The 16,951-nt window shown below is 36.5% G+C and overlaps 1 protein-coding gene and 1 pseudogene across 2 annotated transcripts; both read right to left on the minus strand.

The window, feature by feature from the left end:
* Positions 1–324: 324 nt before the first annotated feature.
* LOC148715762 (uncharacterized) lies at positions 325–8,071 on the minus strand (annotated as a pseudogene).
* A 5,215-nt stretch (positions 8,072–13,286) lies between these two features.
* On the minus strand, positions 13,287–16,466 carry LOC148715763 (cilia- and flagella-associated protein 65-like). 2 transcript variants are annotated; one of them, XM_088746546.1, is made up of 9 exons: positions 16,128–16,466; positions 15,938–16,021; positions 15,786–15,840; positions 15,562–15,617; positions 15,378–15,431; positions 14,765–14,826; positions 14,486–14,550; positions 14,059–14,162; positions 13,287–13,712 (listed from the first exon to the last, which is right to left on the minus strand). In XM_088746546.1, exons 2-7 carry the CDS (start codon positions 15,965–15,967, stop codon positions 14,526–14,528), a joined length of 282 nt encoding a protein of 93 aa, XP_088602672.1. In that variant the 5' UTR covers positions 15,968–16,021; positions 16,128–16,466; the 3' UTR covers positions 13,287–13,712; positions 14,059–14,162; positions 14,486–14,525. The 2 variants fall into 2 exon arrangements, with proteins under 2 accessions (XP_088602672.1, XP_088602671.1); XM_088746545.1 differs by lacking the exon at positions 13,287–13,712 and adding an exon at positions 13,749–13,890.
* Positions 16,467–16,951: the final 485 nt, after the last annotated feature.

A 16,951-nucleotide genomic window follows, 5' to 3' on the forward strand; every position in this document is an offset into this window, starting at 1 on the left:
ACTATTTATCCCCCAACTGATATTTTCCTTTATTCTCATCACTTCTTGATACTGTATTTATTTGATATTGTAAGGAGAAATTCTCTCCCAGTTACTCGTAACAATTACATGTAAAGGGTTTAAATAACAACCATTTAATTTTGTACTTGAAAATAATTTTGTTTTTATAGAGAATAATTCTGTTCTGCTTGGCTTTGGCCAAAGATTAATCATATAAAAATAATAAATAGTTCTGCAATGATATCTCTGACTGGTAGTTAAAGTAATAATAATTCTCTAGGGGTGACAATGGTCCCAAGTTATACAAATCAGTGCAATCTGGTATGTGTTAAAATTCAATCATGATGCTCTTGGCATAGTAATGTAAAAATAAAAATAAAAAAATGCATGAAAATGAATCAAATGTTGTGATGTAATTGTCAGTAATACGTATCACCTAAAAAAAAATTGGTGAGCTGTTTTTGCCCTTGAAGTAATGGAATCTTTTTTCTTTTGAACAATGTTTTTCCACTAGTTTTGCATTTTGTGCTCTTTTGCATGGTGATGTCCTTCTCAAGGAGCATGCGTTTGGGTGGTGGTTTTGCTACATATTTAATGGTTTTGTTGCCAGTTGAGATGTTCTCTTTGTCATACATAGTTTCTGTTAAAGTTCTTTCCTTGGTGTGACATTTGGATGTATCCTCAACGTAAGATTTATTGCCACATTCCTTACGAGATGTTAAAGTATCATTGCTTATGGCAGCACTCATCAGGTCTCTTTTGTTAGCTGAACTTAGTCCTATCAGAATGTTGAAGGCAGGTTTGGCCCAGCTCATATCGCCACACACTTTTCTATAGCTTTCAAATGGTGTCTACAAGAAAAAGGAAAAAATTAATATAAGCTTTTCTAAGATGCACCTTGAGGAAACATAACATATAATTCGCTGGTGCATTAATTAAGATAACCCTCTTTGAACAAAATAATAAAATAAAAAGTGTCTTTACTTAGATTTCACCTTGATTAAATTCACTGGATGGTTTACCAGTATCTTACCTTTTCAGGTTTGTGTTTTGGTGGCTGATCCTTGTGTGGTATGACAGCTCCTTCTGAAGACTCCGAATCAGGTGTTCTAGCAAGAAAAAATTAATCATGTCACTTAAAACTTCTCTTAGGACAATAAAAATTTACTTAGAATTGTACCTCACAGGCAAAACTGGGGTTGCATACAACTTGCCAAGGTTTTCTTGATGCAGAAATTACTACCTACTGATTTATTCTGTTAAAGTGGAGAGACAAATTGTCTCTCCACTTGGTGCCAGGAAAATTTCTTGCTAGGAAGACGAGAGAGTGACAACATCTGCACTAGTGCCAGCTGGTCTACTACTAAGCTAGCTTAGGGCTTACCATGCGATGTCTAAAAGTCCCAGAGTTTTTCAATACTGTTCCACCTTACCTGAACTGACTAAGTGTAGATCGTAATTTTGATCTTCCACGAGGTATTTCTGGTGTCATCAGAGCACACCTCAAGTCCCTTGTTTCATATTCTTGGAGACAACTTTTCTAGTCATGCTCATCTAATACAGCCTGAATCAGGAAATACACATTCATTCCTGCCATGGATGACTTTGCTTGGCCACCATCACATATTTTGCAGCTTAGTTGTTCCACCTTTTCTTTCAGAGATTCCACAGTTTTGGCAATACTTTCATTTGTAAAAACCTTTTCTTTGGATTTAATAATGCTTGCTTTGAGCATGTTCATGATTCTTAAGACAGCAGTTCTGAAAGATAAGCAGACACCTTATTTTCACAGGGTTTATCCAAACATGCCAATCACTTTGGACAATCTCACCACTCAGTCAACTGTATTTAATTTTTTCACTGCAGTACTGTGACAATCCTTTTAACTGGTTAGACTCCTTTGTGCATGCTTTTCTTTCGGAAGTACCCCATCCAATGAAAGGTGCTCAACAAAATAATAGGATTTTTCCCATGATTAGCTTGTAAAACAACCTTAATCTGACTGGGATGCATCCAAGATTTAGTCAAGGGGCCGGTTCGTTGATTGTCCAAGGGCATGCTCCCCCAGGAGATTTTGAAAATTAGGTCTTCGGAAACATGATTTCCAGCATTTTGAGGGACAATTTAGGGGGTTGGACTGAACCACCCAAAGCACCCCTGGGTCCGCCTCAGAATCTAGATGCAACAGTTTTCTAATTTTTATCACTGAGAGTTTGGTGGAAGAAAAAAATTGATCTTGGTTTTAAAACCTTTTTTTGCAGAAATGATCATGTTCTTAAATTAAAATAGTGAACAATATGTATCTACAGCTATCTTACTTTGCATCTGCTGTTTCTTCACAGACAGTTTGTAACTTTTGGAAAAAGGTCACAAACTCTCCAAAACCCTGTAAAAACAAATTGTTGAAAACCACAGATGAAGGAAGTTATTAAACATTAGCCATGAGTATGGGACAGAAAAGTTTACACCAACTGGGCTGCAAAGAACTCTTTGGCTTAGTAAAGATTCTCTCTTGTGGTAAAATGACCTGACACCTACTAACAGCTGAAATATATTTATAAAAATTCTATTTGGTAAACTAAAGGGAATAATAAATTTTGATATACTGATATATACCTTAGTTAATGGAAGAAGTGGGTTGTCATCAATTGGTGCATAACTCTTTCCACCCAATCGTATCCTCAGAATAAACGAGACAGCTGTCTGTTGGCATGGGAAGGAAAGAAAACTAAAGAAAACTGTGTAATATTATCCTCCAACTGCTAAGGATAATGATGAGAAAAAAAATTGTTTTTTCACCACTGGATCAGACTATATACATTTTAGAATACAGCTCAATCCTATCTCACAGTTGTTTATCAAGGAGCCAATCTATTGAGAAGCAAGGCAGGATCAGCCACAGATAGGAGGTATACATTGTCACAGCAACTTCTTGGAATGAGGAAATTGGTTTAGGAAGTATCTAAGAACTCCAGTAATATGGATTGAAAGATTACAGCTTTTGCTTTGTTACCTGTCCTCCATGATGACATAAACTGATGATGATGAATGCAATGATATACATGCATGCAAGAATATCAACATCATGATTTAAATGCTTGAAAAATAACTGAGCTGCCACCTCTTGTTTCACCCTCCAGACTCTTTCAACGCGCCAGAATTGCCTCTCAAACACCAAGGGATAATTTTCCAAATGAATTGAAAATTTTGACTCTTACAATTGCAACACTCTTAGTCTAATAGTGATTGATTCCACTCTTTGAAAACACTTTGCTAATGTATAGCCCACACCCTATTTAACTTATGTGTCTATTTAAAAGTGGCTTAGCCAGAAATATTTTACGCATGTGTGGTCTTCACAGCAACTTTTTTGATAACTGTCATTTGCTGATAGCAGTTCATAATTGCAGAATTTTCATGATAATATTCACTGTAAAAAAAATTGCAGGGGTTTCATCTAAGTTTTTAGCAAGGGGGCAACTGGTTTTCACAGGCAGGCAAAACTCTTTGGACTTAACTTCTTTATAAGATAAACTTTCCTCTATATGGTCAAATCAGGTGGGCAAAAACTTCCTTAAAACCAGTCAATTTGCTCAGTGCCCAGTCCTTAATGAAACACCTGAAATTGAGTGGTACCTGAGACATAGGCATCTTTTTTTCCCCCTGCAACTTTCCTCAATACTGTAAATTGTTTATGAGCCAAGTCCCTGCGAGGGATATGGATGGCCTGAGACAAAGCTAGTTCATCTCTCTAATTCACTAGAAGCCTGAGGTAACTCGATAAACTTTCAGCAATTGATCCTGTTTTCAAAACAACATGTACAAGATTAACAAATCAACAGATCACTTGTTAAGTCAAGACCATGCCTAACTTACCCTGCGAGCAGAGCCTTTTTAACCTGTCCTCGAATCGATTAAAAAGAAGAAAAGTAGAAAAGGCTCTGCTCACAGGGTATGCCTAACTTCACACTAGTTCATATTTTTTTTCATTTATTTATTATTATTTTGATTTATTTTGATTTATTACAGATTCCAACAATTAAGAGGTTCTTCTTCTGTAACAATACTAATCTAATCTAAGTATATATACATATATATGTAGTAACTAATTAAAAGTATAATAACAATAATAAAATTAATCAATGTAACTTATCGTGAGATATTAAAATATACAATACATATTATGTGGATTAAAGACCAATATTTAGCAAACAAATGTTTCTTAGCACTATGGCAAAAAACATTATGTTCTAAAACGTTTTTTGTTGCTATCGGGAGTCTATTGAACAACGTTGCCGATGTGTATAAGGCTGTCCCTCAGAGAAATCAGCACTGAGAAGATGGCTATTGAGCTCAGGACTGAACAATCCAGCTTTCAACCAAACTGTACTAACAATAGCTGAAGGTGGTTTGGGACTGTATGTACTAATTAAGTACAACATATATGTTCGTATGATGCACGATCTTCGCAGTAGATAGCGCTATTTAAGCAATAGCGAAAATCAGACCTGAAAAAAATCAGGCCTGTACGGGATTCGAACAACTGACCTCTGCGATACTAGTGCAGCGCTCTTACCAATTGAGCTAACAAGCCCACTGGGAGCAAGCCGTTAAGTTGATTCGTAATAAACCTGTGAAAGTGATAAATCAGATACAATGAAAATATATGAAGTTCATATATTTTGAACTGCGGTATTAGATATGTATGATTTTCGCTATTGCTTAAATAGCACTATCTACTGCGAGGATCGTGCATCATACGTATCTAATACCGCAGTTCTTAATATATGAACTTCATATATTTTCATTGTATCTAACATATATGTTCCTTTACTCCTGTTTTTCTTTTTTTAAAATACTAGATTACCCAGGGGGATGAAGATTTCCCTGATAACACCAGTTTCTTTGATCATTTAACACAAATCTCTGTTTTAATCATGGTTAAAAAACACAGAAGCATTTTACTAAGTTTTCTCAGAAAACTTTCCTCATTAGCAGACAATACACAGTGATTAACATAATTTTCACAGTGGCCAAAACTGAGACCATGGCATTCCAACAATTGGTAATTAATTATAGTGATTTCATTTTTTCATTGAATTATCCACATTTTATATGCTAGAGGTTAAATTATACTCACTTAGTAGTTCATAACTTATATTTTGCCAATGCTGAAAACGACCCCAAACTTACACACCCACTGGCCACTCCCACCCCTGCAGCTTCTGTGGACACCAATGCCACTCCATGATTGGGCAACATAGCCACAAGAGAAGCTGCAGAGCCTGACAGCGACTCTTTTAATCCCTCTTACCTCTTTTTCCCCACTTATTTCAACCTCAAAACCCCTCTACTAGACCATTCCCATTGATGCAAAGGACCAAACAAATATGAATTTTCTGAAGCCAGTGAAGGGATTCTCTGAATTTCAGAGCTAGTTTCTCGATGTTTAAAATTACCTGCGTGAACGATTCTTGTGAAAATGAATGAGATAGAGGAGGATTGGGGTTCCTGTGCTCTGGAGATTGTTTTAGTACCAGGTCATCAAGCACATCTACTGGCACATCTTGCTCCAGGAACGTATCAACTGTTTTCTCAGATAGTGAGTATTGACCATCTGTGTTCACAGAAGAATTAGAAAGATATGTGAAAAGGAGCAATGTAAAAAAAGTTGCAAGTTTAGACAATAGTTAATACTTGTGCTGTAAAGTTCGTGATATGATGAAACTCAGTTGATTTTAAGGGTGACCTACCTTCTCTCTCTGTGGAGCAGAGCACTGTTCTGTTTCCAACCATCAGCTGAAGAATTTGTTGCTGGAAGAAATGTTTCATGCAATGTTTGAATTAACAAATTAATGAATTAACCATTTCATTCTTGAAGTTTACAGTAACACTTTTAATTAGCTAAATTACATGACTGAAGGACAACTTTAGTCAGTGTCTATACTAACAAAAGTCACCACTACTAATCCTTTACACCTGCATATTCTCCATACTGTTCTCTATACATTTCCTAAGGTGCTTACAAGGAGAATTTTTTTAACAATAAAGATGGTGATCATTTCCTCTATTCTCATGACCTTAACGTGTGATTCAGGGTGATACTGTAAGGAGAAATTAGATGGTAATCACATGTAAGGGTCAAATTAAAGGGTTAGGGATTATTTCATACCTAAAGCATTTCATAAATATGTTTTCTACTATAATTAATGATTATCATTGTTCATTCGTTCATTCATTCATTTTAGTTTGCCATTACCAGTAAAAAAATTAACCGAATACAAAATTTATGATACATCAAAGATAAAATGAACTATTCTAACTAAATTAACTTCAAAATCAAAGGAACTGAAGAGCTAGGTAACAGCAAGGAAGCCAATTAGAAGCTGGGGGCTTACTAAGTATAGGCTTCCTTATTTAACTAGAGGATAAACCATACAAATCAAAGGTGCTGAATGAAAATTTAGATTAAGTTAAAAAGAAAAAGAAAGAAAAAAAAAAAAAAAAGAAAAGGTGTGTATATAGCTTAGCAAAGAATATATTTATAAACTAAAAATTCAAAGAAGAATTTTTTAAAGCCTTTGATAAACAAGCTGATGCTTTCAGAGTATTGAATTTCCCGACTTAGCGTGTTGAAAAACTTAAAACCTTGATGTTGACCTTATAATGTTTGTAACCTCTAGACAGCTCTTTAATTTCTCACCTCTAGCTGTGTCTTTGGCTTTCCAGTGACAAAAAACTGTTGCGAAATTTGAAGCATGTCTTTGACATTACTGTCCGTGATTAAACATGTTTTGACTCTGTGAAGGACATCACCAAAGTCCACAGCATTGCAATGTAACAAAAACGTGTTATAAGGAGTGCATAACCTAGAAATTGAATTTTTTTCTTCATCCATTGACAACTTATAATTCATGACTGCTTTGTGGGCTTCAAGTACATCATGTAATTTCACTGTAAACTCCCCCGCTTCCTTAAAGAAAAAAGATAGAGCCATTATCAATATTTCTGTCAACAAATCATCATCATATCGATCTTTTAAGACTGACCGGATGGTTACAAAAGCTTGGTGCCACTTACACTGACCGCCTCCCAGTTAGCTCAATGGATAGAGCGCTGGACAGTTGTGTGGGAGGTCGAGGGTTCAAGCCACGGCCGGACCAACACTCAAGGTCTTAAAATGATTGAGAAGAATTATGCTTCCCTTCTATAACATCAAGAAGTGGTTAGATATTCTAGTCTTCTCAGATAGGGACAAATAAAATTAATGGAGGTCCCATCTCCTGCAGGAGGGGTAGGAGACGCACGAGATTACTGTGTGATGGATGTCCTTCCCCGGGGTGGGATGGGTGGGTTGGGTTTAGGTGGATGAACCTAGTTGGGGACTATGTGTCCTATTGTTCTTCCACCTGTACAATGTACAAATCTTTTGAAACACAGAATTGTCTTTTATTTTATTTTATCAACTGAGTAAATCGTGTATGAACTCTTCTGAACAAAATCGAAGCCTAAATATCTTAAAAACTTTAACTCTCAAGATCTGAAGGTTAATTCTCCCCTCTTGCTGCTGCATATTTCCTTGTAAATTTTGTGCGTGAAGACCTAAACACCGCAAATATGAAGTGAGCTTAAGCTTACTGCAAATTGGTTAACACCAAACTTCGTTGATTTTATCTTGTAGCTGCTGGTATCTTAACTAATTCTACACAAATTCACAATTTACGACAATTTTTCTCCATCAAAACGCTTACAAAGTACAAACACAATAATTGGGCCAGCACGTGTTGCCCACGATCAAAAAAACTTTCCAAAGAAAGCCAGATCGCAGGTTACGTCAAGGGCACCAAAAATTCATACCATGAGGTTGCTCTAAGGAGCCTTTGATTCTTTCATGATACATATTATGGTAATTGTCTAGTACCTCCATCCAGAAGCCTACTTGTTATCATAAAGTAAATATGAAGGTGTAGTCTGATCGTCCGGGTGAGTGTAGTCCTGAGAAGGACTGTTGTCGGTGGCAGCGACTGACGTTTCGACAACCAGTGCGGAAGTCATCATCAGAGTCAAGTGAGTGATTGTTGTCAGTAGAATGTTCTTATTCCAGTTCGTGGAAATGATCGGTTGGTTTTGCCGTGATGTTATTGGCTGTAAGACTCAAGTGACGTAAGTCGTTCGTGATTGGTCTGTTTCGGTCTGTCGGTAAAGCTAGGTTGTTCTTTTTCGGTCGTTTGTGATGTTTATGTCGTGAATGAGTCGTTTGTATGGGGCGGGTAGTTGTTGACATCTGTTTAGGGGAGTCTGTTCTAAGTTAGTAAACCAGCTTTCCAGAGTCAGTCGTTGAAAATAGTCAGTGCTGTAGGTTAGGCATTGCGCAGAGTCCCAGTCAATGTTGTGGTTGGTAAGTCGATGGTGTTCAGCAATGTGATTGCTGACATCACCTTTCCTCGTCGCCCGTCTGTGTTCAGTCAGTCTTGTTGTGAGGTTTCTGCCAGTCTCACCGATGTAGGAGGCTTGGCAGTCGGAACAATTGATCTTATAAATCGTTCCCTGTCTGTTCCTCGGTTCGTCTTTGTCTTTAACGTTGGTTAGTAACTGACGTAGTGTGGTGATGGGTTTGTGGGCGACGCGGATATTGAAGGGTAGTAAGATGCGCGAGATGTTTTCAGACATACCTTTTATGTACGGTATGGTTGCTGTAGTCGTAGGGGTTGCGGTGTCGTTTGTTTCGGTAGTGGTAGTGGGTCGGTGAGTGTTTCGTCGGATGAAGTCGTTGCTGTAGTTGTTCTTCGTAAAAACACGGTGAAGGTATTTGTTCTCGTCGGATAAGCTGTCTGTCGAGTCACATACTAGTTGTGCGCGTCGTGTTAGAGTTCTGATAGTTGTGGCTTTGTGTGATGTAGGGTTGTAGGATGACTTGTCTAGTAATCTGTCGGTGTGTGTCGGTTTCCTGTAAACTGTTGTTCGTAATGAGTTGTCGTTGTGGCTTACCAGGCAGTCTAGAAAAGGAAGTTTGCCATTTTCTTCGACTTCTCTGGTAAACTGTATGTCAGTGTTTTGTTCGTTAAGGTGGTTGTGGAATGCGTCAATTTCGTCGTGTCGAACGGCGGTGAATGTGTCGTCAACGTAACGTAACCAAAGCGGTATCGTTTGTCGGCAAGTCGAAAGGGCGCGTTCCTCGATGTTCTGCATCACAATTTCTGCTATAACAACAGAAACTGGAGACCCCATGGCAGTGCCGTGTAACTGTTTGTAGTGTTTACCGTTGTACTGAAAGTAAGTAGACGTTAGGCAAATGTTTAACAAGTCCATGATGTCGTCTGTCCGTAGCGGTAGTGGTTCGGTAGATTTTCGGATTGCAGTCTCAGTGCATTGTAATGCTAATTGAAGTGGAATACTTGTGAACAGTGATTTCACATCAAATGACACTAGTTTGTAGTCGTCAGGTATCTGAACAGTCTTGGTAGTGTTAATGAAGTCTTCAGTGGATTGTAGTTTATGTCTGGATTTGTCGGTTAGCGGTTGTAGTATTGTCGTCAGGTACTTGGATAGTTGGTATGTGGGAGAGCCACAGAAAGAAACAATAGGTCGCATCAGGAAACCAGGTTTGTGTAGTTTCGGCAAACCGTAGAGTTTCGGTGGCTGTGGTACCGAGCACCTCAGTCGATAGTACCGTTGGTTGTCAAAGGCGTTCGTTTTCTTGAGTGTCAGTAGTTTACTGTTGAGTTTGCGTTGAAGGGCAGGAGTTGGGTCACGTTTGAGTTCTTCGTAGCTTCGTTTGTCGTTAACTAGTGCGTCCATTTTGTCGTGATAGTCATATCACGTAAAGTAAATATGATGGAGAAATGTAAGACTGAGTTTCATGCTCATTTGAATTAATTCAAAGTCAATTGCAATTGTTCAAACATTAACCATTCCATTTCCAATATCTAGTTTTAGTAATTCTCTTTACTGCCCGCCATACAGTTCTTATTATGTTACTACTGATAATTTAGTTGTGGATCAACTAACATTCCCCTGCTTTTCTGCTTGATAGTATTGATATTGTAGGGAAAAATTCTGTCTTAGTTGGTTACTCACCATGGGTATTAAAGATGGAGTGGATTATCAACATTGACATTGAATGTACCTGGTTTCACTTGTTCTGTATGACAAGTCCCAAACAAATCAACAAACAATGGATCCTGAAAAAATCAGATGAATACAAAATTTTTTTAGGAAGATTACAGTTTAAACTAACAGAAAATATTACCAGTTTAATACTAACACTGACCTGGTTTTGCACAAGACAAGTTAGTCTCCTGTAGTAATTGGATTTGTTGGAGAAAAGCGTACAATTATGCCCTGGGAACCCTTGCCAGGTAACAGACCACAAGTTGATTCCAGCTTGAAGACACTTTGACTACAATCAATCATGAGCTAACAAAAGCAAAATTTATTACATAAGAACAAACAATTAAGTGTTTAAGCTAAAGGTTTATCTGTTGATATCAAGTTATTATCTAAAACAATTTCTTTTCCATAACACTGCCATTATGAAGAATATGACACCAATCGGAAAACGAGACCTGTAGTTTATCTGTAAATTATAATTATAAGTAGCCCTATAGCGATCTCCCTCCAATGGACTTAGCCAGAGGTGAAAAACAGGTCGGAGGGAAAAACCATCTAACAAAAGACATGAGCTGATTTTTTTTGCATTCTGAAGGTGGAAGCATCTGTTAAACTTTGTCAACATGGGAATTTCTTAAGATAAGTGACCTTTATCCATAGCAATTATGCTTACATAATAAGCACCAGATAGATTACCAGATTTTCAAAAGATTTCAAAGGCAACAGGGACTCAGTGAATATTTTTTTGGTTATTTTTGCTCATAATTAACTAATTATCAAATTGGACTTGATCTTTTTTCTCTAGTACTAGTCTTATGGTGATGTCATTCCCTTATCATGGAACTTGTTAATCTCCCAGATATCATAGAAAACACTAAGTTAAACATGATTTAGTGCTCAAAGGAGCTGACCTTGCACCAAGGGAAAATGAAGTAATGTTCCTGAAGGAGATAACCAATTTCTTTTGGAAGTAACTGAACAATTACACCAAAACAATTATTTACCTTTCATGAATAATTGTTAAATAAAGAGAGTAAATCCAGAAGTGTTTGACCTGAAAAGCTGCAGGAACATCTGAATTGTTAACAACCTTGAAACTTTTAGCTGAAAACTTGCTAGATTCTACAACTCCCATATCAAGATAGTCAGAGTCAAGACCAACTTCAGGCCCTAAAGAACAGATTGAAATTAAGAAAAACTTGAACATTTTTCAACAGGAACTTCCTTGATTAGAGAGTAAGTGTGGTTCACAATGTCCATGATTGATGTGAGATTACTGTTGACTGAAGAAAGAGTGGAGGGGTACTCAGGTCTATGACACTGGGCTCTCAGAACCTCAACCCCATTATAAACAATTCTGTGGCCAATTAGAGACTCCATTACTTTTAGGCAAATGTAATTTTTGCCATCTCAACTTTTAACTATGCATGGACTACCTTATAAAGCCTTTCAAGTCACCCTAAAATAAATTAAACACATCCTTATGATAAACATCAAATGATGACATTTCTCTGAATATATAATTTATTTAATCATTTTATACTAGTCTTTTGAGTTTATGAGCTGTTAGAGCCTATGAAAGCACAAACATATCACTACCTTTACCTATTCCAGTGCATTTTATAATTGAACAATTGGTAGCTCCAAGAGCTATAACTTCCAGATAATCCACTGAGTATAAACCAGGATTCTGTGGAGTAAATGATACCTGAAATAAAAGAATACGAACAAAATACATTTTAAATAAAGATCACATACCAGTGAGCAGTTGTCAAAGGAATTAATAAACACAAGTGCAGATACAAGAAGAATATACAGAGAAACATTCAGTTCACAAATATTGCAAACAGAGAACAATGCAATCGAGTCCCTTCAGTTGGTAATACATAGATTCACATGCAACAAATAATTACCTTAAAAAATGAATGGTTGCATTATAATTAAATTAACTTGTGATAGGAAAATGACAATCCTTACTGTTGCTGGGCATCTGCCTGCAATCCTTTGACAGTGAGTTTTGTCTTAATCACCTATTTTTCTTCTTTACGAGAGTTAAAGCTGATGGTGTGAGCCTATAATGTAAGATAATAAGGAGTTATTTACAACACAGGGCTTATGACAGTGTAACAATTAATTCTATCAAATATGTAAAACCTGATTGAAGATATAATTTATGAGAATAACTGACGTGTATATAAGACCAGTATACCATCAAAAATGTTTTGTTTTACTAGAGACCCTGTAACAATTTACAGGGGATCCTAAAAGACAATTAACAATTTAGAAAAAAATTTGCAGTACACTTAAAATGCCCACCCGAGTTTCATTGGGTAGAATGATTCCTTTAGAGGGATCAATGCTAAGACTTTTTAAGTGAGGTCCAGGGTTTTCCATGGAAACCTGATGGGTAAAATAAGGTTTGTTGACATTACAATTACATTATATTACAGTACTGCATCAATCAATTCAAAGCTTCAGCATCTCTGCCCCTTTCCCCCCCCAACCCCTGACATTTGAACTTTTGATAACTGGTTTCTTCAAATTCCTGAGAAGGGAAAAAAAAAGGGTTCAAATGTGCCCATTTTTTTCTCAAGAAAAAAACAGTGACCATGGCTTTCTACACATTGGCCAAGCTATAAAACCTAGTGAAGTATTTACCTTAAATACATTGATATTTAAGGATATAACACTTGTATTCTGCTGGAGAGACTGGACACATCTCTACAAATTTCCCACCCACCCCAGTCATGCAAGGTTCAACCCGCTACCGCTTCCGCTTCCATTCAGATGATGGTTATTCTGTAGGGAGGGAGGGGACATTGAAGTTTTGAATTGATCGTCACATATCAGTAATCATTAATATTCTTATGGATAAGGATGTATAAGGATAATTTATTTTATGTCAGGTACACAGGGAGTGGTTGCCGGTTGCCCAGATCTCCTGAGCCAGGGGTTCATGATAAAAGGGACTGACATTACTAGATTCCTCATTCTAGGAAAAATGATAAATTTTAATTGATGGGGAAAGGGAAGGTGGCCTTAGTTTGACACTTAGGAAGGTTGAGAACATTGAACACACCTCAGTGCAATCCTGGAAGCGTTCTTGACCTCAAACAGCCTTGTTGATGCTGTGCCTAAACAGGTTGGTTTGAAATGAACAGTTCCCTGTAAAACCCCAAAAATTTACAATCAGATATAACAAATCACCTGGTTTTCCACTTAACATGAACTTTTTACTCTTATTAAAACAACAGAGATACTTAAATTAAGATTGATTTCAAAGCAGTAACTAATGGATTGGTAAATCTTAGTCAAAATATAACAAGGAGCTGTTCATAATTGATAACCATGCCATTATGGATTCAAATCAAAGAGTAATGGTTCAATCGAAAATGTCCTAAGATTACAACCTGATTATTGAGTTTTAGAGATGGAATCTCTGCTGATCCAACAAGGCTTATTTCCCAAACAAAGTTGTAAAGTACTCAGTACAAAGTTTCATATATCACATGTTACAAAATAAATGTCACCTGCTAGACAAAAATTGCATTTGATTGTATGTATTGCTGTGTCATAAGCCATGTATTTTTGCTTGCAAAAGCCTGCAAATTCAAAATAAGCTGTGTTGTATGATTGCCACACACTAAACTACTGACTAACCTCACTTGCTCTAAAGCCACACCAGGAATTATTGGCCCGCTGTTATTTTTGTACACACTTTGCTGGGCTCGGCTGTACTGTCACAACCTCAGGTGAATCTTTCCCAGTACAGCCCTTATGCTTGATTGGTAAGAAGTTATTATTTAATTTAATTTTTGCTAAGGTTCCCACTTCCATTGGTTTCTTACAGACTGCTATAACTTATTTCTCCTCTAGTTTCAACCATACTTGTTCCAGACCCAAGGTAGAAAAATAAAGATAAAATCTTGCAATTTGTTTTGTAACTACCTTAACAGATTGTCATCAAATGCAAAATGGATCGGATTCTGCCCATTGCTGGTCAACAGCAGTGTTCTGTAGGACATGCCATCCACAGTAGTGGCTGGAAAGACCTAAACATTCCAAAAAAGGAACAAGTTACTAATCATATGCTTTGTCAACTAACAGAATACAATCATACTGGCACCACCTAGTAATACATTATGGTGGACTAAAACTGTTTCTATCCATTAGTTTAGGAACAGCATTATTCTAACAAGGGTAGTGTAGTGAAGCATTTGTCCCATTTACACAAGCAAAATGTTTTCTTAAAATTAGGTTGACCTGAATAATCAGTTTGAGAATCTTCAATGGGGAAAACATATCAAACCATGCTTGAAAAAACAGCTTTAACGTGTGTTTTAGCTTTGGTGTGAATGGCTAAATTATCACTTACCAGCTGTTGTACATCCCATTGACTTCTGGGGATAAATGATTCAGTCCGCATTGCAAATGTGAGTCCTAAAAATAAAATCCAATCAATTTTTTTCGGTGAAACAAGGAACTTGGATTCATTGATGTTTCATCAATGAAAATTCTAGATGTAACATCAAAACACTTAAGCTAATAACAGAATATGGAAACAAAAACAGAACTAAAGCCCTGTATTGTTGAATCTATAACCATAAACAGAGTTCAGTTCAAATTACTTATTAAAGTTAATTTCAGCACAAACCTGTAGCACTGAGCGAAAGACACCAGGGAGGACACTTCAACCAGTCGATAATCTCTCATACTCTGTTCCAAAATACAAATAATATTATAATAACTATTGGTGTGACTCAATATCAAGGGCATACTTCACCTGATAGGCAGAGAATTAAACGTCAAAAAACATCTTAATGACACTATCAGAACTCTCAAGTTAATTGCCTGACAAAGAATAAGATTTTTTACCACAATTCCTAGCCTCTGATTGTGACACCATGGGTGTCCCCTTCTCAACAGAAGCGGAGGGAGGGGGGTGTGTATTTAAGGGAATAATCCCCTGGAAAATTGCAATAAAAAGTAATAGCAAGGACATGCATTTCTTCATTTTGAGTGATAACTTCCATTGCTGAAGTGTGAAGTGTTTGAAGCAAGTACAAAGGAAACAAGGAGTAAATTCTATTTATCAAATGAAAATCAGTTATATGGGTACTGAACTAGTACTGCAGTTTGCTATCTCAAAATCAACAATTTGAATCAGAAACCTTGATTTCATGACAAATAAATAAATGGTTGTTATGAGCTTGGAAAAAATTGAGGCTTCTTAACTGGTACACCAGCACAGGAAATAAATCCCTCACCTTATAAAATGTATAACACTCCAGGTCAGCACTAAAAACCTGATTAGCAGCATTCTATTAACAAAAAAATTAGAATTACAAATTGAACTGTAAACAGAATCAGACAGTAAAGGCAAAAATGAACCAAGTCCAAGTGAATGAAAGAAGCATAGACAGTGTTTACTGACAGTATCAAATAACTTACTGGTCTAAATGTCACTCGGAATGATGCAGTCTTTAGAGGGAGGATGTCTGCTTCATCTGGGGAAACAGAAAATATTCCTTGTTGTGTCTATAAGACAAAAAGGAGCAAAATATAACACAAGAAGAAATCACAATGTAACATTTATTTACAATTTAAATTATAGGTCTCAAACTAGAGATGGGCAAACAACAATTGTTAATGACCTAAAAAGTACAAGTTTTCACCTTTCATCCACATGCACGTGATTTTTCCCTTTGTATGATTTGTGATGTTTACTGTCTGTATAAATTAAACACAGAAAACAGAATAAACAATTGAGCTCTGATTCACAGTGAACTAAACCAAAGGAATTAAACCCTTTTTTGAAACCATTTACCTTCTGCTCCACAGCCTTAGGATCCAGCATCTGCCCAAAGTCTGCCTGGAGAACATCTAAACTGACACGAGGGACAATGGTGGTCTGCAAATCATGAATTCAAAATAGTGATCACATTAGAATCAAACTTCATGCATTAAATTTAAATGAAGGAAGAATAGGGACCTTAACAAACAAACTAGTAACTTACAGTTTCTCCAACTGAGGCATGACAAAGAACTCTTCCATTGGTGACAGTTCATGAGCTGATGGCAGCAATTCTCCAGAAGAAGTACTCTGCTCAAAGAGAGGAATCAACACAACTTATGTTGTTAATTATTCCTTACTTTCTGAAGATAAAACTCAAAATTAAAGGGATGATATAACTGGTAACAAGTAACACTCTACTAATCCCATGCTGCTGCATCTTTTCTCTTAACTGGAATTTCATTCTCAACCACAGTTTGTGTACATAATCAACGTTTTAAGATTTTATTTACAAAGCAATAAAATATTATGTTTTAACTCTTTAACCCCTTAGATAGAGTAACTGGTTTCTAATTTAAATAAGATATAGAAGGCATAAGAATAAAGGAAATAATCACCAAATTAAGAAGGTCCTGATCGTCAATACTGTAAATAAAGTACAGAAGAATGCAGAGAATACCAAAATCAATTTTGGGGTGCAAAGGGTTAAATGTCGTTAACCTACAACTATCAGAGTACAAACCTCCAGTGCTATGCTATTAAAGCTCCTTTGTCATCAAGTTGAAGTTTGTTTGTTCTCACATCTTCATTAAGTTGCTATAATAAATTCAAGAACATATTGAGTAGTAAGGTTATTTGATATGTTAGATGTACAATCATATAGACTTTGTTGTGGGCTGCTCTAGAGCACAAGCATTTTGAAATAACTTTAATTCGTATAATTATTCATCATTTTAATCGAACGTAATCTACAGATCTCTTTTAGTGGGAACACCACCACTTACCTCAGATTTTTGAGAATCCACATCTAACATGAGTGTGATACCT

This window comes from Stylophora pistillata, unplaced genomic scaffold (assembly GCF_964205215.1).
Source record: "Stylophora pistillata unplaced genomic scaffold, jaStyPist1.2 SCAFFOLD_93, whole genome shotgun sequence".
Classification (NCBI taxonomy): Eukaryota; Metazoa; Cnidaria; class Anthozoa; order Scleractinia; family Pocilloporidae; genus Stylophora; species Stylophora pistillata.